The sequence below is a fragment of the Tasmannia lanceolata genome, unplaced genomic scaffold (genome assembly GCF_043159265.1).
Source record: "Tasmannia lanceolata isolate RefF3 unplaced genomic scaffold, GAP_Taslan_0.1 ptg000015l, whole genome shotgun sequence".
Lineage (NCBI taxonomy): Eukaryota > Viridiplantae > Streptophyta > Magnoliopsida > Canellales > Winteraceae > Tasmannia > Tasmannia lanceolata.
In genome coordinates, this window is record NW_027518692.1 from 47,307,138 (window position 1) to 47,334,052 (window position 26,915).

General features: G+C 36.3%; 1 protein-coding gene across 1 annotated transcript; it reads left to right on the top strand.

Annotated features, from left to right (window-relative positions):
* Window positions 1-953: 953 nt before the first annotated feature.
* Window positions 954-26,915, top strand: LOC143891621 (agamous-like MADS-box protein MADS1). Its single transcript, XM_077396149.1, has 9 exons — window positions 954-1,222; window positions 1,397-1,643; window positions 23,431-23,512; window positions 24,173-24,234; window positions 24,308-24,407; window positions 24,538-24,579; window positions 24,919-24,960; window positions 26,333-26,490; window positions 26,645-26,915. Exons 2-9 carry the CDS (start codon window positions 1,462-1,464, stop codon window positions 26,646-26,648), a joined length of 672 nt encoding a protein of 223 aa, XP_077252264.1. The 5' UTR covers window positions 954-1,222; window positions 1,397-1,461; the 3' UTR covers window positions 26,649-26,915.

Below are 26,915 nucleotides of genomic sequence, written 5' to 3' on the forward strand. Positions count from 1 at the left end.
ATAAGGGATCTAAATGGATCATGTCAAAGACAATGGTGGATCCGATCCAAAATGGATCCGTTGACACTGCTAAAATGAGAAGGCATTGTTCACTGAGGGAGATGTCATATTCCTAATGAATTTCATCCTCCAACGAGATCAGAAGTAGGGCTGCAACTCGAGCCGGGTTTTACCCGACCCGCATCGACCCGACCCGAAAATAACCTGGGTTGGGTTCAGGTTTCATGGGTTTCGGGTCGAGCCGGGTTGAGCATCCAAAAGCCCGCATGAATCTCGGGTCGAGCCGGGTTTGAAGGGGCCCGACCCGACCCGACCCAAGTTACATAAGTTATAGTATGTACTTTTTTTTTTCTATTGTTAGTTAAAAGTTAAAAGTGAAAACCCACGCACCCACTGTTATAGTATGTGAGTGTAATTTCTGCTTCTATGAGTTGAGTTGATTCAAGTGTTTGATTCAGCATTGTTTGACTGTAATTACAACATTGTTTGATTACAACATTGTTTGATTCAAGTGTAATGTGAGTGTAATTACATCATTGTTTGATTCAAGTGTAATGTGAGTGTAATTACATCATTGTTTGATTCAAGTGTAATGTGAGTGTAATTTCTGCTTCTATGAGTTGAGTTGCCTTGCCAAACAAGAGTTTTCCTTAAAAAATTGCGTCAACGTGAAAAAACCCCACCCGACCCGAGATTTATCATGGGTAGGGCCGGGTTTGGGAATCGTGGGTTTTCCGAAAAAAAAAAACCCGACCCGACCCGACCCGAGATATTTCTCGGGTAGGGTTGGGTTCTCCAAAACCCGACCCGCCCGACCCGAGTTGCAGCCCTAATCAGAAGCCAAAGCTTGCAAAAAGCAACACAAAACCCAAAATTTAAATCAAAAGGACCACCTCTCCCCTTTATTTTTCCCTCTTTTCTGTTGGTATTAGCTTGAGTGCAACTTAGCCCAACGTCTTATTCAACCCATTAATAATCCTTTCCAGAAGTCCCTTTCCTTTCTTCCTATCCCAAAACCATCATTCATGAGAGATGGATGGTAATGGAGTCTGAGTAAATGACAAACCCTTGTGAAAGAGATATATATATATATAGAGAGAGTATTCCATTTCCTACATCTTTTAGAGTGCAGGGTTGCTCATAAAAAAAGGGGGAAAATAGAGTGAAATCCTTTCTTTTTTCCTAAGATTTCTCCCAAAACTTTCTTTCCTTTTGGAACCCAGTAAGTAGAACCAAAACAGAATCCTAAACCTCATGCCTTTCCCCACTCTTCTTCTATATACTGATAAACTGATCTATTCTAACAGATACATCTTTTTCAGCATCCACCCCAACTCAGGCCTAACTATTTTGCTAATTCAAACTATCTTTGTTTTTTCTTGTTTCCTCATTTCAGCTCTCAAACCCACCAACTGCTTCATTTCCGAATTGGGGAACGAAGAATAATCCGAGAAAGTTAAAATGGGGCGAGGAAAGATCGAGATCAAAAGGATCGAGAACACTACAAATAGGCAAGTGACCTTCTGCAAGCGTAGAAATGGCCTTCTCAAAAAGGCCTATGAATTATCAGTCCTTTGTGATGCCGAGGTCGCGTTGATCGTGTTCTCCAGCCGTGGACGCCTCTATGAGTATGCCAATAACAGGTATTTGTTATTTCTCATTACTATTCTTCATTATCTTATGTCATCTCTAGGCCTCCCCTTGTAGGTTGGAGATCTCTTTCTATATAATTTGTGCAGTTGGATATAAACCTAATTTTTTGCAGATTTCTAGTATTTTTACTCTCCATGGAAGATCTGAATAATGGCTAACCCTAACTGTTTGTTCTCTACATATAGATGATGTTAAAACTCTTGAGGTTTCTGAATCTGAATTTTCTCCTATAAAAAAACAAGGGTTATGAATTTTTCAAAAGCATGTCCTTTACTTTTTATTTTATTTTTTTGAATGATAAATTAGATTAAATGATTAAAGAACTACGGGATGAGCCCGACGATCCAGATGGTCAATCTAAAACCTGAGAATGAGAAAAAAAAAAAACATAAAGAACAACACAACCCAAATCAAGGGGGGAAAAAAATCAAACAATTCCAAAGCCGGCCTAGAGGCTCCGTCCCTCGCTAGCCTATATGGCTCACTCTTCACCGATCTTCTTACGCGATGGATGGAGATGGAGGATCCCTCTACTCAGATCCATAATCTAAACAATCCAGGGTGAAAAAATAATAGATTCTCTCTTGTAGATTTTTGAAGGAAAATCCAACTAAAAAGTAATAATTTTTCACTGTTTTAGATTATGTTTAACAAGTACTCACTTGGGTCTTTCTCTGTTTTTATTTATTTGTTTTTTCCGGGTCAGTCTTTTTTCTGGTATTATGTATATTTTTTTTCTTATTTCTTTCTTTGGGAGATGGGTAGATCTGATATGGTAGTAGAAGTAGAAGAAGTTGACATGACTAGGTTCAGGAATTAGCATTGTTTGTATATCTTCCATGGTTTTTATTTTTTTAACATTGCCATTTCTTCTCTTTTCTTCATCCTTTATTCCTCTCTCTCTCTTATTTCCATTCGTTCTCTTTTTTTCTTTCTTCTTCACGTCACCCATCAGGCATAAGAAAGCTGCTATAAAGCTGTTACCTTCTCATTGGCCTATTCCTAAACCGAGGTACTTTTCAATTTGACACTTCCTCAATAACTCGTCAGTTCTTTCAACAGAAAGAAAAAGAAAAAGAAAACCCAGATTAAGGTTTCGTCTTGGGACACAAGAAAATCCATAATAACCTCGATTTTATCCAACAAAATCCGATTAGGGTTTGTTAGGGTTCATGGGTTTCTCTCTAATGGGTCAGACAGAAAGGGTTGACGACTTCTATTTTCTTGTCCCATTTTTGCAACTTATACCGTTTTACCCTTATGGGTCTGGTTAGGTTTGAAGGAGGCATGGTATGAATGTATGAATTTTTTGCCCTAGTCACAAATCTTTGGTCACGTCACAAGAGATTTTTTGTTCTTTTCTGTCAGAAAAGGGGGCGGTATCATGATTTCCACTGTGTTATTTTGTTCTTTTGTTTCTTTTTTTTTTGTAAGTAATAGAAGTGAAAATGGTCTTCTTGGGATCCTTCTACTTGCATTGGTCAAGTACTTGAAGCCCTTGAACAACCTCTAGTAAAGACTTAAATAGTAATAAGTAGAACTCTCCTTTTGGCAGAGAATGGATAGAGAAAGAGAGGTAGCTAATAAAATTTGCTGATGTTGGGTAATGATAATCTCTCTGAACTATCATCCACCCAGTGCACGTTAGAAAGAGCAGGGAGTAGTTAGAAAGAAAAGGGAGAAAGGGAGAGAAAGGGTTTATCATTAACAAGGTGAGGTTGGGTACTATAGTGTAGTTTTATTGAATAAATCTAGCAAACAAAATCCAATATAGTGTAGTTAAATAGAGCTTCAAATCAAAGAAGGATTAAAAGGAAAAGAATGTAGAGAGAGAGAGAGAGAGAGAGAGAGAGAGAGAGAGAGAGAGAGAGAGAGAGAGAGAGAGAGAGTTTATAGACTTATACACGACCTGAATAAATCTAGCAACAACCAAAAAAACAAATATAGTGTATTTAAATAGAGCTTCAAATCAAAAAAGGGATTAAGAGGAAAAGAACGGTACGAGAAAGCTTTTATAGATTTATGTGTAGTTACATTAATAAAAAGAACGGTAAGAGAGTGGTTTTATAGATTTAGTGTAAATAGAGCTTCCAATCAGAGAATGGATTAAAAGGGAAAGAAAGTTAAGAGGGAAATAGAGAGTAAGATTTTATAGATTTACACAGTATACTTTAATTGCACTGAATAACTCCAGCAAAAAAAAAAACTAAATAAGATATTAAAAAGAAAAGAAAGGTCAGAGAGAGAGAGAGAGAGAGAGATTTTATATATTTATACACTTGTAGTTACACTGGAATAAATCTAGCAAAAAAATCCAATATAGTGTAAATAGAGCTTAAAATGAAAGAAGAGATTAAAAGGAGAGAGAGAGAGAGAGAGAGAGAGAGAGAGAGAGAGGGAGGGAGAGAGAGAGGGAGGGAGGTTTTATAGATTTATATACCATAGTGTAGTTACATTGAATAAATCTTTCAAACAAAATCCCATTAGTGTACTTAAACAGATCTTCAAATTAAGGAAGGGATTAGAAGAAAGTAGAAAGAGAGAGAGAGAAGTACGAAAACTGGTAGCCAATGAGAGTTTTGTACTTGTGTGGGTTTTACATGCATGGGGAGTGTGCGACTTTGGCTGTGACATGATAGATGCCCGTAGCCCTTACCTTCTGATGTTCGTACATGCACTCACAGTATAAAATATAATATTAAAAAAAAGGACATAGGCGTCAATTTCGTGATTTTGGAGTTAATCGAGGTGGGTAATGGAAGGTAGTTCTGGAGATTACACTCCGGGTAAAGACAAAAAAAGGTCTACGTGTCAGGGTTTTTCCATATCTAAAGGGAGAGCCAATCATATCGTGGGATCTCGTGCCAGCGTGGCAGTGCCGACCAATCAGTGTATCGAGGAAACTAAGGTAAGAGCGCATATACCGGAGAATAGAGACATACATGGCTTTGGAAATTGCTTGTAGGAAATAACCACGTTGAACGCAGAACCTGACTTTTTCTTTCAGGTGTTTTATTGCTTTTTCAGATTCATATATATGAGGGTTGAAACATGAAGAGACCAGAGGGTGTTTCTATCAAAACAAAGGGGGCATAAGAAGCTGCACTACCATATATGTTTTAATATTTGCACAAACTCACCTTATAATTGGCTTCTAAGAGCTTTTTGGGATCTGTAATAACTTTGAGATTTGTTTAAATAATAAAAGACAAGTTGAGTTAGTGTAATTATCAAAACATGGCAACAGGAAGGAAGGAGACAAGCATTTGATTTACCTATCACTTGCCGGGGAGAATAGTGATATATGTATTGTTTGGTTGTCAACCTCACAGATAGGGCTGCAACTTGAGCCGGGTTTTACCCGACCCGCATCGACCCGACCCGAAAATAACCTGGGTTGGGTTCAGGTTTCATGGGTTTCGGGTCGAGCTGGATTGAGCATTCAAAAGCCCGCATGAATCTCGGGTCGAGCCAGGTTTGAAGGGGCCCGACCCGACCCGACCCGACCCGACCCGAGTTACATAAGTTATAATATGTACATTTTTTTTCTATTGTTAGTTAAAAGTTAAAAGTGAAAACCCACGCACCCACTGTTATTGTATGTGAGTGTAATTTCTGCTTCTATTAGTTGAGTTGATTCAAGTGTTTGATTCAGCATTGTTTGATTGTAATTACAACATTGTTTGATTACAGATAGGGGTGGTTATTCGGTTATAACCGAACCAAAATAACCGAAATTTGATAACTGAAATAATTTCGGTTATCAAATTTCAGTAACCGAAACCGAACCGAAATTTTAAAAAACCGAACCGAAACCGAACCTATTAAAAATTCGGTTATAACCGAATAAATCGAATAACCGAATAGTGGGAGAAAAAGAGGGAAAAAAGCAAAATCTTTGTTTCGATCGGAGGGCTAGGATGATCCAATCGAAATGATTTTTTGAGCATAACCTAATTAAGTTGTGATCAATCAAATGGACGGTTTTGATCATCCTTTGGAGTGCCCATATCACATCTTTTTTTGAAAAAATAATGGTTTTTATCATTAATTCGGTTATTTCGGTTAACCGAATTTTTTTTGGAGATAACCGAAACCGAAACTGAATAACCGAATTGCCAAAAAAAAAAAACCGAAACCGAACCGAAATGGAAAAAAACCGAACCGAACTGACCGAACCAATTCGGTTCGGTTCGGTTATTCGGTTTTAACCGAATAATGAACACCCCTAATTACAGATTGTTTGATTCAAGTGTAATGTGAGTGTAATTACATCGTTGTTTGATTCAAGTGTACTGTGAGTGTAATTTCTACTTCTATGAGTTGAGTTGCCTTGCCAAACAAGAATTTTCCTTAAAAAATTGCGTCAACGTGAAAAAACCCTACCCGACCCGACCCAACCCGAGATTTATCATGGGTAGGGCCGGGTTTGGGAATCGTGGGTTTTCCGAAAAAAAACCCGACCCGAGATATTTCTCGGGTAGGGTTGGGTTCTCCAAAGCCCGACCCGAGTTGCAGCCCTACTCACAGAATAGGGGTCAGGGGTGTCATTACCAATTTACAGAGATAAGGTGACTTTGGAATTACCAATGCACAGCAATATTTTGATAATGAGCACGCCAAAGTCACCTTGTCTTATTGTTATACATTTGAAAAACTTTCCTAGCATTGTCTAGCTACTTTACCAATCAGATAAAGTTTCATGTTATTTGGGTATTTTTAAGAAAATACATGGGCTTTCAATCTAATGTATTGGTGATTTTGACAGATGAAACGTATTGTGGAGCACTTTGCACCTTACCTTAATGGAATAAGAATAGAAACCGCTCATCGTACAAAACTGAAAACAATAAAAAAAGGTTACAATATAATATTTTTTGTGTATAAATGTGAATATTGTAATAATATAATGATTTGATGTCCATGATTGTAAATTAATAGATTGAATTTTTTCGAAAAATATGTAAGCTAATCAAGCTAATGCAGAGATTATATAATATTTAAATAAATGACTGTAAACTAATTAAATGGATTAAATGAGTGCTTAGATAAATAATTTGATAATAAAACAAAAAATCTTGTATAACAATCACAACTAAATCAAGTGAGCATTTTCAACAAGCAAATTAGTTACATTCATCATAGAGATTTAAAACTAAGTAATCATTAATATAATTGATTAATAAATATATTACAAGGCAATGAGTAAAAGGAAATAATTAATTAAATAGAATAATTCAAATAAATACTTGATATGATAGTATACTTGTGGTGAGAGTTGGCCGAGGGGTCCTGTGTTTCTTTCTTTTTTCTTCTTTTTTTTGGAAAGGTTTCGAGGGATCCTGTATTAAGATCATGTGGATACTTAGGGTGCTAGTCGATTCCACGGTGTAAGGTGATTGTAAAATGTAAAGTACAAAAATGATAAAAAATATGCTAATCTTGTTCCTTTTGGTGGCTATAGAGAAGGAGAAGAGAAGAAAATGGTGAAAAGGAAAGTGATTTGCTTGTGTGACCTAATAAATCCACTTTTCCTTTTTGTGTCTGAACAAAGTGAGAAAGCAATTGCTTGAGAGATGTCTTGCTTGCTTTCTTCTTCTTTTTTTAAGTTAATAGCCCAAAATCAAAATTCACGAGCTATATTGCTAAGAAAAAAAAGTGAAAAGACTTCCTGTATTGTTTGCATAGGATACATAGAGATTTTTTTGTTAGCCAAGTTGTGTTAAGATATTAGTTTGTTTCTATATCTAAGTATTTTTTAATTTAGGTGTTTTTATCTGCTCTTTTTGTCACTTGAATGCAACAAGCGATAAAGAAGTAATTATGTGAATAAATGGAGGTCTCAATTTAGATGAAATAATTCGAATGGAAGAAAAGAACACCTATATGATATCCCTCGAAGTGCCTTATATGAAAACAGTTTTTTGGATAGGTAAGCTCCCCAAGGTTGAAGAATAACATCTTAACCAGTTGAGCAAGAGGCTCGACCCTTGCCTGTTTCTTTCTTGCTTCCTTTTGTAGATATGGGTGGTCCATCTCGGCCTCCTTAATTTGCTATGATATATAATTATTGCCATTTCAAAAAAAAAGAAGCAAGAGGCTCGACCCTTATGTGAAAGTATAGGATAAACAAGAAACTATAAGGACTGTCTATAATAAAAACAAAGTAAAATAGAAACAAAGTAATATATGTGTCGATAACATTCATCGACATCTAGTGAATTATGACAAGCATATTCATATGGCAAGTGTCGTAGTTAGGAATAATGAGAGTTTTGTCTCGATCTACTGCTGTACTTTTCATTCTAATATTATGATATTAATTAAAAATGAATAGAAAAATAATGTACATATATGAAAATATAAAATTATAAAAACAGATGATGAAAAGTTTGACAAATGTATATTTGCAATAAGGAGTTCAATTAAAGACAAAATGCAAGTAAATAACAAAGTAAAGTGCCGGAGGAAAGTAAGAGATTAGTGTGGATAAATGCATAGGATTAAATATTATAACTGGCTTGGCCGAAATTTATATGATAGATAAAAAAATATGAATTATTGGTTTCAAAGTACATGAAAAAGTAAATAAGTATATAGTGGTGTATTCTATAGTGTGTGAGAGTAAATAACCAAAAGTATCCAACGTAAAAACAAAATGAGATGAGTTGAACATGCAAGAATATTATTAAGAAAATAAAAAATTTAAAAATTAAATGAAATAACACTAGAGTGCAAAAAAGGGTTCAAAATGACGTGGTAGTTAAGGTCATACCAGATCATATTGAATACAATGTAGTATTTAAATTCATATCAAACCATATCAAGGGGCAAAAGGAGTGTACATTATATTTGTACGAGACCGACAAATAATAGTTTAAAGTCATTAGCGACTATGAATTGAGGTTTTAAGGACCTACCGAACCATGCTATCAAGACATAACAGTATTTTAATATCATAACACAGTACAAGAGAAGACAACATGATACGTTAGAGTTATACCAGAACATATGCAATATTTTAAAGTATATAATATTAAATAACGCCAACTCCAACAGCATAAGCATTTGGAGCAATTGGTTGTTTCACATGGTATCAGAGCTAAAGGTCCTTAGTTCAAACCTCATTGATAGCAACAATCCACATGCAATGGCCAAACCCAGAAGAGGGGCCACATGTGCCACGTGTAGGCAAACCTTAGAAAGTGGGGCCACACGTGAGGGGGAGTGTTAAAGTATAAAAGATTAAATAACGCCAACTCCAACAGTTTAAGCTTTTGAAGCAATTGGTTGTTTCACACAATATAATGGACATGTAGCAAGTAAATTTTCCTAGTATATTGTTTAAATCAATTAGTAGGATAATGCCCCCTAGTGTAGATGACGTAGTCATGAATACAAAAACACAAGATAAAATATGATACTACGAATGTAATGCAAAATAATGAGGATTGCCCTTATGAGTTTGTGGAGACATATGTAATGGATAAAGACTAAAGTTAGGGAATATGATTAGATATGAAGTAGAAGATATATTGGGAAACCTCAGCCGATATAAGGTGTTGCATAAAGGAGGTGGGAAGTGGGAGTGCTGAAAATTGTTTTGATGGTTGAGTTTTATTGTTGTTTATTAAATTTTTTCGGTATTACGAGAGTTAGTTTTAAGAGAAGTAGAGTTAATTGTGTATGATAGGGTTATTCTTAGATTTAATGTAGAGGTGGATTAAATATTTTATTGTCTGAAATATGAGGGATTAGGAGAGATTTAATGTAGAGGTGGATAAAATATTTTATTGATGTAGTTTCTTATTTTGATGTAGGCTGTGGTCATGTTTAATATTAAAGTAAAAGATTTGTAGAATGAATGGTGCAGATATTGAAATTCGAGAAGAAGATTTGTACATGCACTCTATATATTTTGGTTGCGACATAACTCGAATGTTGTTAATTGAAGGTCATACAAAAAAATCTTTTAAAGAGTGTGTGATGTTTTGTAAATCAAAAGGTAAGATGATGCGTGAAATTTTATTGAAGGAAGATCTATATGATAAAAAAGATTAGAATATAAAAATGAATGTACTTTTCAAAATGATCAACTTTCACATGATGTGCAATATTGTTATTGCCTCACCTACCTTTGAATTTGGAAGCATTAAAAATATAAATATTTAAAGTGGTCTAAATATTATTATTATTAGTTTATTACATGACTTCTGTGATACTTTGCTAAGTATGAATAGTTTATTGAACACAGCGTATTGGAGTAGGTTAGAGAGTTTCTAATATTTTGGGATGATATATCAGTCATTTATCTATGTATCTCCTAAGACTTAGGCACTTAATTAAGGATATATTGGCCAAAGGAAAGTTAAAGAGATGATTTACAATAACTATTACATTGTCCAAATTGCACAACTACTCTTTATTCAAGAAATTGCAGTAAGAACAAATGCAACAATTGTCGTGCCCTGAGTCACAAATATCATTCTCGGGAATTTCTCATAAAGTGAAAATCTCGGGATATATTAAATTTGATTTATTTTTTAGGGTATACATCAGGAAAAAAACGATAAAAATATAATTATTTGAAAATATAGAAATTAAGAAAAAATAAAAAATATTGTAAAATACCATATTATCATGATATTTATCGTGGTAAGTGAAAATATCGCTATTTTTTTTTAAATTCTTGAGATTATTTCAGGATTTTGTTGTTTTATCATAATGCAGCAATAAAAATTGCTATATTTTGAAAATATTGGAGATATTTCTTACATAAGTCGTGCTTATCCTCCCAAGGTGCAACTCAAGAAACTCCCTGGGATGCTTCCCAAAATATGAATAGTTCCATACATGTCAAGACCTAAGAATTTGATTGGCTATTGGACAACAACAGATCTAAATGCTCCACATGCAGTTCAAAAATTAAGTGATTACAGTCATTTGGTTGTCTGATATGGGTTACTTAGCATGTAATGCCACTAACAAATGGCTAAACTATTGAGACTAAAGTAGTCTACTCTTTTGCCTGTTGATATTTTGAAGTGCCATTATAAGTAAACATGACCAGAGTAGCAGACATTACAGAAAGCTAGTGATTGTTTTTTGCGTTGGCTCTTTATATAACACACTTCACAACCATCTATTTGATTTTGTTGCTTTTCCTCACTTATCTTGCTCAAATATTTTATGTAATCCTGAATCAAGAGTCTTGACCATGTTTCTGGTAAAGTATAAAAGATTGAATAATGCCATCTCCAACAGCTTAAGCTTTTAGAGTAATCGGCTGTTTCATATGGTATCAGGGCAAAGTTCCAGGGTTCAAAACTCCATGATATTAAAAAATCCACATGTACTGGCCAACCCAAAAGAGGGTCCACATCTGGCACGTGTAGGACAACCCTAAAAAGAAGAGACACAAGTAAGGAGGAGTGTTAAAGTATAAAAGCTTAAATAACATCATCTCCAACAGCTTAAGCTTTTGGAGTAGTTGGTTGTTTCACAGTTTCTACATATGGTATTTTCACGACTTTCTCCATGCAAATGCCTCTGTTTTCTCCTCTATGTCTTCTGATATTTCTGCTCAATCAATTCGATATTTATTCTTCACCTCAGCATTTACTGTTCCTTCCACCCTTCACATGTGGAATGACCCTTTCTTTGGTCGTGTTGTCGACTTCTCGTATGGAGTTGTTTTGGTTGGTCCATCGTAGTACACAATCCTTTATGTAACTAAGGAAACTAGCTGGAGTAGATAGTTCTTAGTTCTCACAACCTTAACATACTCAATATATAGTAAGTTCACTCACACATGTAATTATGCACCTAGCTACTCCCATATGTTAAGGACCCACAATCTAGAGTTGATGATCACTTGTTAAGATATGCTGAAACATTACATTTATTTTGGTTCTTTTTCTATCTTAGTGTAATAAAAAGAGTAGACTACACACTGACTTATGTCCTGGCATACCTAAGATATATTAAAAATGCTACCTTACTCTCCATAACAGCAGGTTTTCGTTTTTCTGGGAATGTATAAATCCACTTAGTTTGTTTACTCTAGAGTATCAAGTTAATGATTATTTTATTCAGCATTACAATTTAAATATTTTATGGCGGTTTTTGTTTTATTTTGGAATAAATTTTAATGTTATCACTCAAATTTAAAATAAATTTATGTTAAAGCATAAACATTTTTTCCAATTTCATATTCATTTCGTTCAATTTTGATTTATCTTCCCATTGATTATCTGAACATGAAGGTGGATGATTGATTACATCCTTTACAAATATTCTGTTTACTATAGTAGTGTAACAATTAAAAGTTTCAAAAAAGTTTTAGGTCCAGCCTATTGGTTTTCTTGATATTGTCTTAGAAGCCCTTGAAATATCATTTTACCCTAAAGAACACAAGTAAATTATGTTCTTGTTTATGTTTGCAATTCACACCTCCATACGTATACATTGTTAGTGATTTTGCATTTTCAAAATCATGTATATTACATGTTTTAGTGTTTTGGAAAATGTTTTATCAAAAGCGTTTGGGAAAAAGAAAATGTTTTCTTGGAAATATTTGCTTTTACAAAAGGATGTAGAAGTGTAGTTGAAAAAGATAGTTCCACATCGGATGAGAGAAAAGAAAGAGAAGGGCTTATAAAGCACTACCTTTTCTAACTCTTGTTGATTGCACATTGGGTTGAACCCATGGTTGGACCCGCGGGACGGTGCAACGCACCGTTCGCGCACGCGCGCGCGGCGGCGTGGGCAATGGGCTATAGGGCGCATAGTGGCGCTTTATTGGCGCTTTTTTAGGCGCACTTTGCTCTGCACCGTTGGATCAAGATGAAGGTGGACCGGTCGGATGGGTGGGTCAAATGGTTCGCAGGCCCATCAAGCCGAATGGTTCAGTTGGGTTGGGCTTCGGTTCGGGCCTAACGGTGGGCCCGTTTCAGTTCGGGCCTGACGGTCGGCCCAACGGGCCCATGACTCCAACGGTCAAAGGGTGTGATCAAATGGGTTGTGTCCCTTTCCCCAACGGTCATGTGCCAAGGGGGTGCGATCCACACCATAGATGGTTGATCTAACGATGACTGGGTTGGAGAGAGGTTTTACTCAAGCCAACAGTCACATCTAGGATCGATCAGGACCGTTCAATATCAATGGGTGCGATCTAACGGTCAGATTTCAAACATTCTGGAAAGGTGCCCTGTAGAGGTGTTTTTCACACTGAAAAGACACCAGATGGTCTATAAAAATGTGCAAACTTCAGTCATTTCATATAAAAATCGAATTGGCAATTCTGACTGACTTTACACTCTCTTCTACACTCCTACAAAAATCCCCAAGTATTTCTACATACTGTTTTTTCTTTTGTTTACTGTTCTAGATACTGTTTTTCTGCAGAAACAGAATCTAGAGATTTCTCTAAGGCTTGAAATTTCGGAAGGGCATTTCGGGTTTGATTCCGCTAGTGCTACGCGTCATCAAACATTAGTAGGGCTTCCCTACTAGGCTTCATTGTATCTTGGAGGCAATTCGCGGATCCCCTTTGCACACTACTAGTGGGGGCGAATCTTGTCTTAAGGAAAGTGATATCACGCCTTGAAGCAACAAGTTTCTGTTTTCTATCATCAACAGTACCCTCAACAAATTTTCCAACAATCTTAAGACAAGATTTTTCTATTGTTGTTTCAATGGCACTTTATTCAGTTCGTCAAATGACCCAAGACTTTGTCAAACTCGAACGTTTCGACAAAGGAAATTTCAAGCGCTGGCAGAAGAAGTTGCACTTCATTTTGACATCACTCAAAGTGGTCAATGTTCTCACCACTCTAAAGCCGTCAGCAAATGAAAATGAAACTTTGGCGGAGGCTCGTGCAAGGATGAAGTGGGAACAGGATGACTACATTTGCAAAGGGCACATCCTAAATGCTATGTCAGATACACTATTTGACATATATCAAGGCATGGGATCAGCAAGTGAAATCTGGAATGCACTTGAAGCCAAATACTTGGCGGAAGATGCCAGTAGCAAGAAATTCACTGTGAGTCAATTTTTAAATTTTAAAATGGTAGATGATAAGTCTGTTATTGATCAATTACATGAAATACAACATGTAATTAATCAAATTCATTTGCAAGGCATCCTTCTTGATGATTCCTTCATTGTCCCGTCAATTATTGACAAACTTCCACCAAATTGGAAAGACTTTAGAAAAAGTCTAAAACACAAGAAAGAGGAAATGTCTATTGAAGACTTGGCTCAATGCCTCAGGATTGAGGAAGAGTCAAGAATCAGAGACAAGAAAGAAAATGAAACAGTATCCTCTAAGATCCATTTGGTGGAAAATGTCAAGAATTCGAACCAACAAAGAAAAGGCAATTGGAAGAGAAACAAACACCCTGAAAAGAATACTAATAAGAATAAGAAAAGAAAGGGTGATTGTTTCAACTGTGGCAAACCAGGCCATTACAAGAGTGAGTGCCGACTTCTTAAGGATAAGAAGTCGGGTGCACCAACAGACAAAGAAAAGTTTGTCGCCATGATTTCAGAGGCAAATATGCTTGAAGATGGCAATGATTGGTGGATTGACTCTGGTGCGACGATGCATGTCTGTAAAGACAGGAACCTGTTTTCAACTTATGAAACAGTTGAAGATGGAAGCGTGTTATACATGGGAAATTCGTCAACAGCAGAAGTCAAAGGGAAGGGCAAGGTGGAACTTGAGTTCACATCCGGCAAGCGACTCACTCTAACCGGTGTCTACCATGTACCAGAAGTTAGAAAGAACTTAGTGTCTGGAAGCATTCTCAACAAGAATGGCTTCAAACTTGTATTTGAATCTGACAAGTTCATTCTTTCTAAGGGGGGTACTTTTGTTGGGAAGGGATATATGTATGAAGGGATGTTCAAACTTAATATCAATAAAGTGAATGTCTTTGCTTATGTTTTGGATTCTTCTTTATCTTTATGGCATAATCGTTTAGGACATGTAAATACTAGGAAAATGAATGATATGGTTAAGTTAACCTTAATTCCTAAATATGAAAATGACTTAGTAGATAGATGTAAAACATGCATGCAAACCAAGATAATCACTAAGTCATTTCCTAAAGTAGATAGAACTTCTAACTTGTTAGATTTAATTCATAGTGATGTATGTGACATACATAGTGTTCCCACAAAGGAAGGTAAAAAGTACTTTGTTACATTTATTGATGATTATTCTAAGTACTGTTATGTTTATCTACTTAGTCATAAAGATGAGGTTTTAGAAAAATTTAAGATTTATAAAACTGAAGTAGAAAACCAATGTATAACAAGCATTAAATGTCTCAGATCAGATAGAGGTGGTGAATATCACTTTCCTCATTTCTGTGAATCAGTAGGCATAGTCCATGAAACTTCTGCCCCTTATACACCACAACAAAATGGTGTAGCAGAAAGGAAGAATATGACACTTACTGAAATGATTAATGCTATGCTTGTTAATTCTGGTTTAAATAAAAGTTTTTGGGGTGAAGCCTTACTTACAGCTTGTCACATTTTGAATAGGGTACCAAGTAAGAAATCTGATATAACCCCTTATGAATTGTGGAAGAAAAGAAAACCAAACTTAAGTTACCTTAAAGTTTGGGGTTGTAGATCTATAGTTAAAGTCCCTAAACCTAAGTTAAGAAAATTATGTGAAAAGGGTATTGAGTGTATCTTTTTGGGATATGCTAGTCACAGTAAGGCCTATAGGTTCTTAGTTATAGAACCTAATGATTTCATAGATGTCAATACCATAATTGAATCTAGAGATGCATTTTTCTATGAAAATAGGTTCACTTCAATTCCTAAAGAAATTGAACCTACAACTTCTGTAGATCATCCTTTAGAATCACAAACAGAAGTTGGTGAACCTAGTGTACAACCTAGTAAAATAAGAAGAAGTTCAAGAGATAGAAGGGATAGGAGTTTTGGCCCTGACTTTGTAACCTACCTGGTAGAAGGGACAAGGGAAAAATTCCAAGGTTCTGTCTTGTTAAACTTTAGCATAGAAAGTGACCCTCAAACCTATGGAGAAGCCATAAAGTCACAAGATGTTGCTTTTTGGAAAGAAGCAATTAATGACGAAATGGATTCTATCATGGGTAATAAAACTTGGATTTTGATTGATCTACCACCTGGGTCTAAACCTATAGGATGTAAATGGATCTTCAAGAAGAAGATCAATGTAGATGGGACCATAGAAAAGTTTAAGGCAAGGTTAGTTGCCAAAGGGTTTACTCAAAAACCCGGTATTGATTACTTTGACACATATGCACCTGTTGCTAGGATTTCTACCATTAGAGTGTTGATTGCCCTTGCTTCTATATACAAACTTCACATTCACCAGATGGATGTTAAAACCGCATTCTTAAATGGTGAACTTGATGAAGAAGTGTATATGGAACAACCTGAGGGATTTATTCTGCCAGGCCAAGAGCATAAAGTATGTAAGCTTACCAAATCTTTGTATGGGCTTAAGCAAGCCCCTAAACAATGGCATGAAAGATTTGATAAAGTCTTAGTGTCAAATGGTTATAAGATACATGAATCAGATAAATGTATATACAGTAAATTTAAGGGCGGCAAAGGTGTTGTTATTTGTTTATATGTTGATGACATGTTAATTTTTGGTACTGATATTGCAAGCATTCAAAGTACTAAATCATATCTTTCTCAAAACTTTGATATGAAAGATATGGGTGAAGCTGATGTGATTTTGGGTATTAGAATCATAAGACAGGACAATGGTCTTATTCTAACACAATCACATTATATTGAGAAAGTTCTTAAAAAGTTTAACCATTTTGAATGTTCACCCATTTCATCACCTTTTGACCCAAATATAAAGTTGTATCTTAATACTGGCAGGACTATCTCTCAACTAGGGTATGCTAGTGTAATTGGTAGTCTTATGTATGCTATGACTTGTACTAGGCCAGACATAGCATATGCTGTAGGTAAACTTAGTAGGTTTACCAGTAATCCTAGTTTTTCTCATTGGAATGCAGTCTATAGAGTTTTAAAATATTTAAAGAAAACTATAGACTATGGTTTATGTTATAGTGGGTATCCAACTGTAATAGAAGGATACTCTGATGCTAGTTGGATAACTGAGCGTATAGACCATTTATCAACCAGTGGGTGGATTTTCACCCTTGGTTGGGGAGCAGTCTCCTGGGCCTCTAAGAAACAGACATGCATAACAACTTCAACTATGGAAGCAGAGTTTATAGCTCTGGCAGCATGCTGTAAAGAGGCGGAATGGCTTCGGAATTTGTTATTGGAAATTCCGTTATGGTCTAAACCAATGCCATCGATTTATGTCCATTGTGATAGTCAGGCCACACTATCAAGGGCATATAATCATGTTTATAATGGTAAGTCCAGACATATAGGACTTAGACATAGTGTTATAAGAGAGTTACTTACTAATGGAGTAGTAACTATTGATTTTGTGAGATCGAGCCAAAACTTGGCCGATCCATTCACTAAAGCTCTTGCAAGAGATCTGGTGTGTAAAACATCATTAGGGATGGGGTTAAAGCCATTAACCAATAGTCACCAATGATGGAACATCAACTCAACACTTGAATAAATATCAAGTCTTGAGTTCAATGAGTCCAAGTACATCATATGGAGTGATTGCAAGCACTATAATCTGTATTATTTGCCATCCCAAGGTAAAGTGCTTGGTACCTGTAATGTTTAAAAGGAGAAGGCTGAGTATTTAAACTCTTAATAGGCTTATAACATAATGTTGGAGTGTCTTAGTTACAGGGGCACTCTTGATAAGCCTACCTATGTGAGTGTGGGAGTGGTGCCGCTTCCTATGAGACCTGGCTAGTCTCTAGAGCGCTCATGAAACCAAGATATAGACACAAGGCCAGTTCATGTGTCGGTTTTAGAAATTGCCCAAAGAGGTGAAATCTTGTGTGTGAGATGTATCCGGTTAACCAAATAGAATAGCTAGTTCAAAGATACGTCTACTATGCAATTCTGGTTAACTTTGATATGTCCTCACTAAGTGAAGGTTCAAATCGAGAGATACCTTCATCTATGCATAAGATTTCCAAGCCTGATGAGAAAATTTTCTTTGATTTTGAAAATGGTGGGGGATTGTTAGTGATTTTGCATTTTCAAAATCATGTATATTACATGTTTTAGTGTTTTGGAAAATATTTTATCAAAAGCGTTTGGGAAAAAGAAAATGTTTTCTTGGAAATATTTGCTTTTACAAAAGGATGTAGAAGTGTAGTTGAAAAAGATAGTTCCACATCGGATGAGAGAAAAGAAAGAGAAGGGCTTATAAAGCACTACCTTTTCTAACTCTTGTTGATTGCACATTGGGTTGAACCCATGGTTGGACCCGCGGGACGGTGCAACGCACCGTTCGCGCACGCGCGCGCGCGGTGTGGGCAATGGGCTATAGGGCGCATAGTGGCGCTTTATTGGCGCTTTTTTAGGCGCACTTTGCACTTCGCACGTACGCAACGTCGCGAGGAGCGATTGGAGCCTTTAATTGTTCCAGATTTGATCTGCACCGTTGGATCAAGATGAAGGTGGACCGGTCGGATGGGTGGGTCAAATGGTTCGCAGGCCCATCAAGCCGAATGGTTCAGTTGGGTTGGGCTTCGGTTCGGGCCTAACGGTGGGCCCGTTTCGGTTCGGGCCTAACGGTGGGCCCAACGGGCCCATGACTCCAACGGTCAAAGGGTGTGATCAAATGGGTTGTCCCTTTCCCCAACGGTCATATGCCAAGGGGGTGCGATCCACACCATAGATGGTTGATCTAACGATGACTGGGTTGGAGAGAGGTTTTACTCATGCCAACAGTCACATCTAGGATCGATCAGGACCGTTCAATATCAATGGGTGCGATCTAACGGTCAGATTTCAAACATTCTAGAAAGGTGCCCTGTAGAGGTGTTTTTCACACTGAAAAGACACCAGATGGTCTATAAAAATGTGCAAACTTCAGTCATTTCATATAAAAATCGAATTGGCAATTCTGACTGACTTTACACTCTCTTCTACACTCCTACAAAAATCCCCAAGTATTTCTACATACTGTTTTTTCTTTTGTTTACTGTTCTAGATACTGTTTTTCTGCAGAAACAGAATCTAGAGATTTCTCTAAGGCTTGAAATTTCGGAAGGGCATTTCGGGTTTGATTCCGCTAGTGCTACGCGTCATCAAACATTAGTAGGGCTTCCCTACTAGGCTTCATTGTATCTTGGAGGCAATTCGCGGATCCCCTTTGCACACTACTAGTGGGGGCGAATCTTGTCTTAAGGAAAGTGATATCACGCCTTGAAGCAACAAGTTTCTGTTTTCTATCATCAACAGTACCCTCAACAAATTTTCCAACATACATGACCTTAACTTAATTTTAGGGGATTTGCTAGCGTCCATCGCAGAAGGCATTTCGCGGATGACCTGTTGCATGTGAGAGCAGCCACCTCGTGAATGAAGACAAAATCTGCTGAAAAGTGAGCCTATGTGGCGCTGCTCTCACATGCAACAGGCCATCCGTGAAATGCCTTCTGCCATGGACGCTAGCAAATCCCTAATTTCAAAATATGAACATTGAAAAGTTTAAGCGTTTAAATTGGAAGATGAGGTTCTTAAAAAACCTCTTAGGTTATATTTTCATCGTGATAGGTTATAATTGGTATCATGGAGAAACCCCTTCTTTAAACCAATAGGATACAACACAAAATAAACATTGATCTTAGTTTTTGCAGTACATATCAAATTAAATACAAACTCAAAATAAGGTTTCTATTGGAGCCACACACCCAAAGCGGAAGGAAACTCACTCACTGGGGAGGATTCATCGACTCTCAAAATGGTTATTTCACACCCGCTTCAGTAAGGAGATCATGATCAATACAGTTAGGGGTGAAAGGAAAAGATGCAACATATGACTCCTTACCTAGGTGACAACTATGATTCCAACTGGCAGGGATTGTGAGAAGAGATAGTGGTCTTGTCCTTCTCCATTCTAGAATAGACTTATAATTCGTAATTGCCTGCTTGACCATCCCATGTCTTCCTAGGTCCTCCCATTTGTATGTCCTCGACACAAAAACTGTTACGTAAGATCAAGAGAAAAGAAGAAAATAATGCCCTTAGGCAAATACACTATATCCAACAAAAACAAATTGGAGTATCCACTAAGGTAACGTACCTACCCTAAATAGTAGTCTTTGGGCTAGATAAATAGGCTATGGATTGAAAAAGTCATCCATGCTCACGAAATGCTTCTCAGTTGGAGGATGATAATATTTGTATCCCTCTAATATCACTTAGTAGCCCAAGAACATATGGTGAAAGGCCTTGGGATTAAGTTTCTCTCTTAATCATCCTTGAAAGCGAACACAACAAACACAAACAAACACAATAAGTGATAGGGAGAAAATAAAGGAAGCAACTGATAAAAATTCTGTTAGAGAATTGAAACCCCAATACCCGAGACGACATTTGATTAATTAGGTAGGTAGTAAGCGAGAAAGGCACCAGCAATATACACTCGGCAATTATCCGACTAGAGTACTTTGAGTTTGGTGTCGAATGGAGCAGATATTGATTTATTGAAATAAGTAAAATAAGAGAAATTTTTTCTTTCTGCATGCATCAAATACACCCATTTTACATGAGAGAAATCATCAATAAATATAATTAACAAAGTACCAATAACCAAATAGCATCAGATACAGCCATGTTACGAGAGAGAAATAATCGATAAATATAACAAATTACTGATACCCGAATAGAGAAGTAGAATAGGATAGTTCCCACACATTAGTATGCACAGTAGATGCACTACTTTTATTCAAACTAGGAGAGTAGGAGGCTCAACAATGTTTCACCGTTTCATAAATTGCACATTTAAACTCAAGGGTACCACAACTGTCTTATAAATATGATTTTTTTAACAAAAGCAAAAATGGAAGGATGGCCTAATCTATGTTGACAGAGAATTAACTTATCTTTTGAAAGTAGAACTCCTCGTCTTTTTTATTAGTAATCCTCCTGAACCACAATGTAGTTAAGGTAATTACCCAAAAAGTAAAGAGCACTCATCTCCATGTCTTAAAAACACAATGAGAAGGATAAAACGTAATCCAACAATTCAAGGACTAGTGGTGCTATTGATAGATAAAAGATTAGTAGAGATATTTAGAACATGTGACATGGAATGAACATAGAAAAAGAAACGGATATGAAAAATTTACCTGAAATAGAGGAAAGTGATCTATCAATAATACTAACTTTCTCCTTACCTAAGCAAGTGTTATATGAAGAAAACAAGGTTGGCAGACCCTTAATGTTGGAAATTGTAAATCAAAATTAGTATTTGTTGGTTTCGTGAAAAGTCAATGTGGTCTTATAGGGTAGTTATAATATGTGGAAAATGTAGAGAGTCTTTTGTGTTTTTTAGAGTTCTTAATGTCTAGCTAGATTGATTATCAAAGAGTCAAATGGTGAGTTCCTATGTTGTTGCTTAGGATACCTAAAAGTCTCATGGGAATTACAATTACGTGTTTAATGTATTTGTTATTTTATGTATGTCTTGAGTCTATGAGAATGGAGTCATTGCGCTGTAGAAATTTTAAAGCTTAAAGAGCTTCAAGGGAAAGCTTAGAAGCTTCAAGGATAAAGGTTGAAGCGAGAACAACTGTAGAGATTTCTTGTAAGTGTCTTTTGATTTATAAAGTCCTTTATATTTTGTGTTACACTGGTGTTTTGGGTGGAGCTCTACATGGGCCCTTTGAGCATGTATCTCCCAAGCTCCCTGTGCGGAAAAAGCCCTCTCGGATAGCAAATCCAATCCAATAATACAGTCAAAGCCAATATGGAAACAACCACAAGAATCACAAAAGAGAAACAAACAAAGAGTACACACAAATTTACGTGGTTCGGCATAATGGCCTGCTCCACGGGTGAGATCACTTCTTCCACTATTAGAGAAAAGATAACAAGATTGCAAAAGCGTGATTAACACAATCCCATAAACCCGTAACCCTCTTTGCTCTTCCTTGGAGACACCTTCTCTCTTAAACTACCCCTTTCTTCTCACAAGAAAGAAAACCCCTTTTATCTCTACAAAAGGAAACCACAAGAGAGAAAACTAAGAACAACTCACCTTCTTGTCTTCTTCATTTAAATGAAAACCCATCATCCTCTTCTTCACTTCACAAGAGGAAAAGCATAACCGTGTGTATCTTCTCCACCACACCTTTTTCCAAGAGATGGGACTTGTCTCTAATCTCTTTCCCTCTTTCATATCCCAAGAGAAAATCTGGAAAAATCCATATGTGCTCCTTCACCAAGAGATCAAACCGAACAACACTTGTGTTCTTCTTCCATTCCCCTTTTTCCAAAGAGATTGACCTTCATCCTCTTTTCCAAAGAGATAAAACTTGATCTCTTCACCTTTCTTCGAAACAGATAAACATTCTCTATATTTTCTTATGCTTTTAAGAAAACCCATGTTTCTAGAGAATAACCACCCACTCTCTTTTTGAAATTAAAACACAAACTTCCATATGTCTCATTTCCACTCACAAAACCGTATTCACTCTCTTTTTGAAATTAAAACACAAACTTCCATATGTCTCATTTCCACTCACAAAACCGTTTTTTAACTGTTTTAAACTGTTTGTGAAACAAGACATAACACAATACTCCCTTACCTTTCTCTTTTGATCACAACACGTCATATGATCCATCTAAGTGCGCCAACACTTCATGCATTCACCCGCTCTTAGAATCAATGATCCAAGAGGGATTAGGAACAAAAGAAATGCATTTCATGCAGTCAAAAGGATACTTGAGTGAAAATAGTAGTAATAGTCATTGCAGTGGGAGGCTCCATATGAGCCATGTGTTGTCTATGGGACTGCATCGTTGTCCAAGAAAGGATGATCGAATATGAAGTAATAGTAGATTGTGTCAAATAGGTCCACTGAAGAAGTATGATTGGATCTCAAAACACAACCTGGACGTCCACCTCACCCTCTCGTAGGTCTACCCTGGAGCTTCTAGTAGTTCGCCCTTTTATGCCTTGTCTTCTCACAATAGTCACATTTCAACTTATCTTGTTGGAAGTGATCTCTCCATGTTGTCCACTCTCACTTTTCTTACTTCTCCATTTTCATCTCTAGTAGAGAATGTAGCATTACATTACATCTATACTCGGCCCCCTAAAACATAATGTGCATATGTCTGAACAAGCCTGGGAAAAAGATCGGAGCTAATCATACTCAAGGTTGAGTCTTGCTAAGAAATCAAAGATAGACTCCTGGCCCACCATGCTTTTACACTCATGCGCATCCACAAGCCAATTTACATGAAAATTTTGATAGTGATCCAACACTTCCTAGAGATTTTGTAATGTATCATAGTATAAAGCAAGGGATACATATCCTTGCTTGATTTCATTGATTTTCCTCTTTAGTTCAAATAAATACTTGCTTGATACTCCCTCCTTTCATGGTTGTTTTGAGTAATTAATAATAAGTATGCTAACAGGTATCTGGGTATCCTTTTGATGACTAGTAGAGTAACAAGAAACTAGAAATAGAAACTCAAATCCAAGTTTTGTGGGAGTAAATACACATCACTTTATCATGATATATTTGAAGTTGATTTTCATGATTTATTTATTTGAATGCCATTTCCTAAAAATGGAGAAACTGATTTTCAATTACTTTGGTCACTTATCGTGGATGTAGTGTCAAAACAACAATTGAGAAGTACAAGAAGGCATCTGCGGATACATCGAATTCCAGATCTGTCTCGGAAGCCAATTCTCAAGTAAGTTTATTTACCTTTAGAGTATGCATTTTGTTCATGTTCCAACATATATAGAAGGTTTTCCATGCAAGAAAAGGGAATTATCAACTACCCAGGTAACATGAAACTCATACAAACTTTATTGTAACTTGTTCTGCACACAAGACATGAAACTCATATAACATTATTTGCAACTTGTTCCTTTTTGTGTGGTTGATCTAATGACATGAAATAACCTAACAGCCCAAGAAAAAGAAAATCCTTTACTACAATGTTGGATCATAGGGATGTCGAGCTTTGTAGAGAAATAACTTCAAGTTGTGTATGCCATACTACTGTTAAATAATTGGTGGTCCAGGTTTTCCTCTTGCCCATTTTCACAACAATTGCACTTCGACGCTATATGAATAAATCTTCTCCGAATGCAACTGTTAAAATGTATAAAATAATTAAATAACCACCACAAGAATCAACAAATCTTAGTTAGCATATGCTTCCAGATGAATCTCGCCCAAGCTTTTTCGCTATTTTTATAGTGTAGTGTATAGCAACAAGATTAAATTCATGATTTTTTCGTTTACATTTGAAATTATAAATTGATTGATATGAATGAATTTCAGTTCCAAATCCTTTCCTTCTTATAGAGATTTTCTAACCTCATTTTCTTCACAATGATCTTAGTATTACCAACAAGAAGCCAAAAAACTGCGCCAAGAAATCGAGAATTTACAGAATTCAAACAGGTAATTTGGTTAACATTTCATCTCATTCTATGGTTATCTACGACTGTAAATTATAATACAGGTTATATTCCAGGCAGTTGATGGGTGAGTCTCTTAGTTCTATGACTGTTAAGGACCTCAAGAGCCTGGAAAATAGATTGGAGAAAGGCATTAGTAGAATCAGATCTAAAAAGGTTTGAATATTTTACAAATTACCATTTCTTTCTACACTTTCCCTTGTCATTTTATCATGAGATTGCTGTATATGATCACAAGGTCTAACACTCTCTGTATTCTCTTACTAATGTGATTGAATTTTACCAGAACGAGTTGCTGTTTGCTGAGATTGAGTACACACAAAAGAGGGTAAATGACAGTCTTTAATACCTACCAGTCTTGCATTTCAGATATCCTCCAATATCACACATTCTTGTATTATACATGAAGTATCCGTGTTCTTTAATTCTTTATTTGATGATGACGTGGGTCCCTTTTATTAGTTATTTGACTAAGAAAAGATGGTTCAATAGTCATAGAACCACTTACACAGAGAGCATCCACGGTTAGAAAAAGGGTGAATTTATTATCACCCAATTTTCATACTGATTTGGTTACTTATGTTTGTTTTTAGAAGTTGTTTTAGGTAATACAAAAGCAGCACTAGCTTGATCATGCTCTTATATTTTCTAGCTGTTTGGCGTGCAGGAGATAGAATTGCAGAACGATAACCTGTATCTTCGAGCTAAGGTCTCTCTCTCTCTCTCTCTCTCTCTCTCTCTCTCTCTCTCTCTCTCTCTCCATACATATATCCTCACACATTATCCATATACATATCCTCACACATTATCCATATAAAGGGCTGATACCCGCACAGCCATATTTTGATAATGGCACAATTCAATTTATTTTACACATGATTGGATGTTGATAGCATCTTGAGTATTGTAACTGTTAAAAGCAAAATAAAAAAGTGAAACAAAGTGATAGATTCGTATAAGGTGAAAAAACATATGTGCTTTATGGTTAAATTTTATGACGAGGAATTGAGTTAAATCTTACAATGGTATATGGTATATAATCAATATATAAAGAAACTTACAACTATACGATATTTAGTAGCTATGGAGAAATATACTTGTATAAGATATTAATAGCCAGAGGAATGCTAAATTAAGCTATGCAAGAAATCAGCTACAAGGGCGCCGCCAATGGACCATCTCACCAAGGCATTTGTTATTTATTTGAATTTCTATTATCCGTGCCATTATAAATGCACTTTGGTGAGATGGTCCAATGTGGTTTTTGCAAGGGTGCTCTCCAGTATAGCATTCCTCTAATACCCATAAGGAAATTTACATTGATATTGTATTTAAAGAAAACTTTACATATAAAAGGTTTTAAATAACCTCTGATGCCACTAAGGTTTTCTATTATATATGTGATGTGAGTGATTAAGAGGGAAGAAGAAGAAAGTAGAACGCAAGAACACAACAAAGAAAATGAAATAGTAGCAATGCTCAACCAAATTGATATATTATCAATAATCTAGGTTTGTAAAAAATCTATTAACTCCATCTCATATAACACATTTTACAGAACTCTTACATCACTCTCCCCACAACATTAACTACTACAACTTTCAACAACACACCGTACTAGACTTACTTAGAGAGAGAAATTATATGATGCCCGAACGCCAAGTCATGTGAAGGTGGTACTTCAAAAGTACCATCCTTGATATTTGATCCAACAACAGCGTCTTAAAATGTGGGCTTCTGGTGGATCAAATATCTAGCATGGTACCGTTTTGACCGTACTTGACGGTTGGGCACCATATAAAAAACTCACTTAAAGAAACACAATTTACCAGAGCTAATGAAATACAACTTACTAGACACTAATTAATGACGTACACCTTACTAGGCCTCCTAATGAAATACAACTTATTATAACTAGGTAATTGAATGAGGTGGTTGCAGAAAAAGTCTTCCAAGCATTCATTTTAGAACAACTCTTCCTAATCAACCTAAGGCATGACATGGCTGCCAAGTTGGCACTGCATCAATACGGTCTATACATACACATGAATAATATTTGAGAGGTTTTTGTGCATCGTCAGATAGCAGAAAATGAGAGGACCCAACAGCAGATGAACATGTTGCCGCATGGGGAATACGAGGTGATGGCTCCATTTGATTCTCGAAACTTCCTACAAGTTAATCTATTGGAACCCCCTCACCACTACTCTCGCCATGAGCAAACTGCCCTCCAACTTGGGTAAACTTTCCCATGTTTATTTCACTAGGAAATTATATTCATCATTAGCATTCATGTGGCCTCCATCTTCAATATTGTTTTCTATGCTCTCTGATTGAAGACTACATACAGAACTTTCTATACTTTTTTTATTTATTTGCTTGTGTCTTTGAAGGTAAAATGCGGAGCGATCGATGTTCTCTAAAGGTGGAAATTCTAAATCGAGAGCTTCAGCGACCTTTATATTTTTAAATATTGTCATAACTCATAAGACATGCTATGTGGTTAGAGAACACCCAATTTCCACTTAGCTATATGTTGTACTCTCTATATCGAATCATTTCATGTATTTCCTTACACTCCTCATGCACGTACATATCTACGTGTTGATAGTCATGGCCCCCAAACGTGTGGCACAATGGTTGGTCATCCAGACCGTTCATCTA

Bases quoted from the DNA above. Each gene is read 5' to 3' on its own strand.
- LOC143891621 (XM_077396149.1), top strand. From the start codon at position 1,462: ATGGGGCGAGGAAAGATCGAGATCAAAAGGATCGAGAACACTACAAAT. The intron at 24,235-24,307 runs GTAATTTGGTTA...GTTATATTCCAG, and splicing joins AATTTACAGAATTCAAACAG to GCAGTTGATGGGTGAGTCTC. The intron at 24,408-24,537 runs GTTTGAATATTT...GAATTTTACCAG, and splicing joins GTAGAATCAGATCTAAAAAG to AACGAGTTGCTGTTTGCTGA.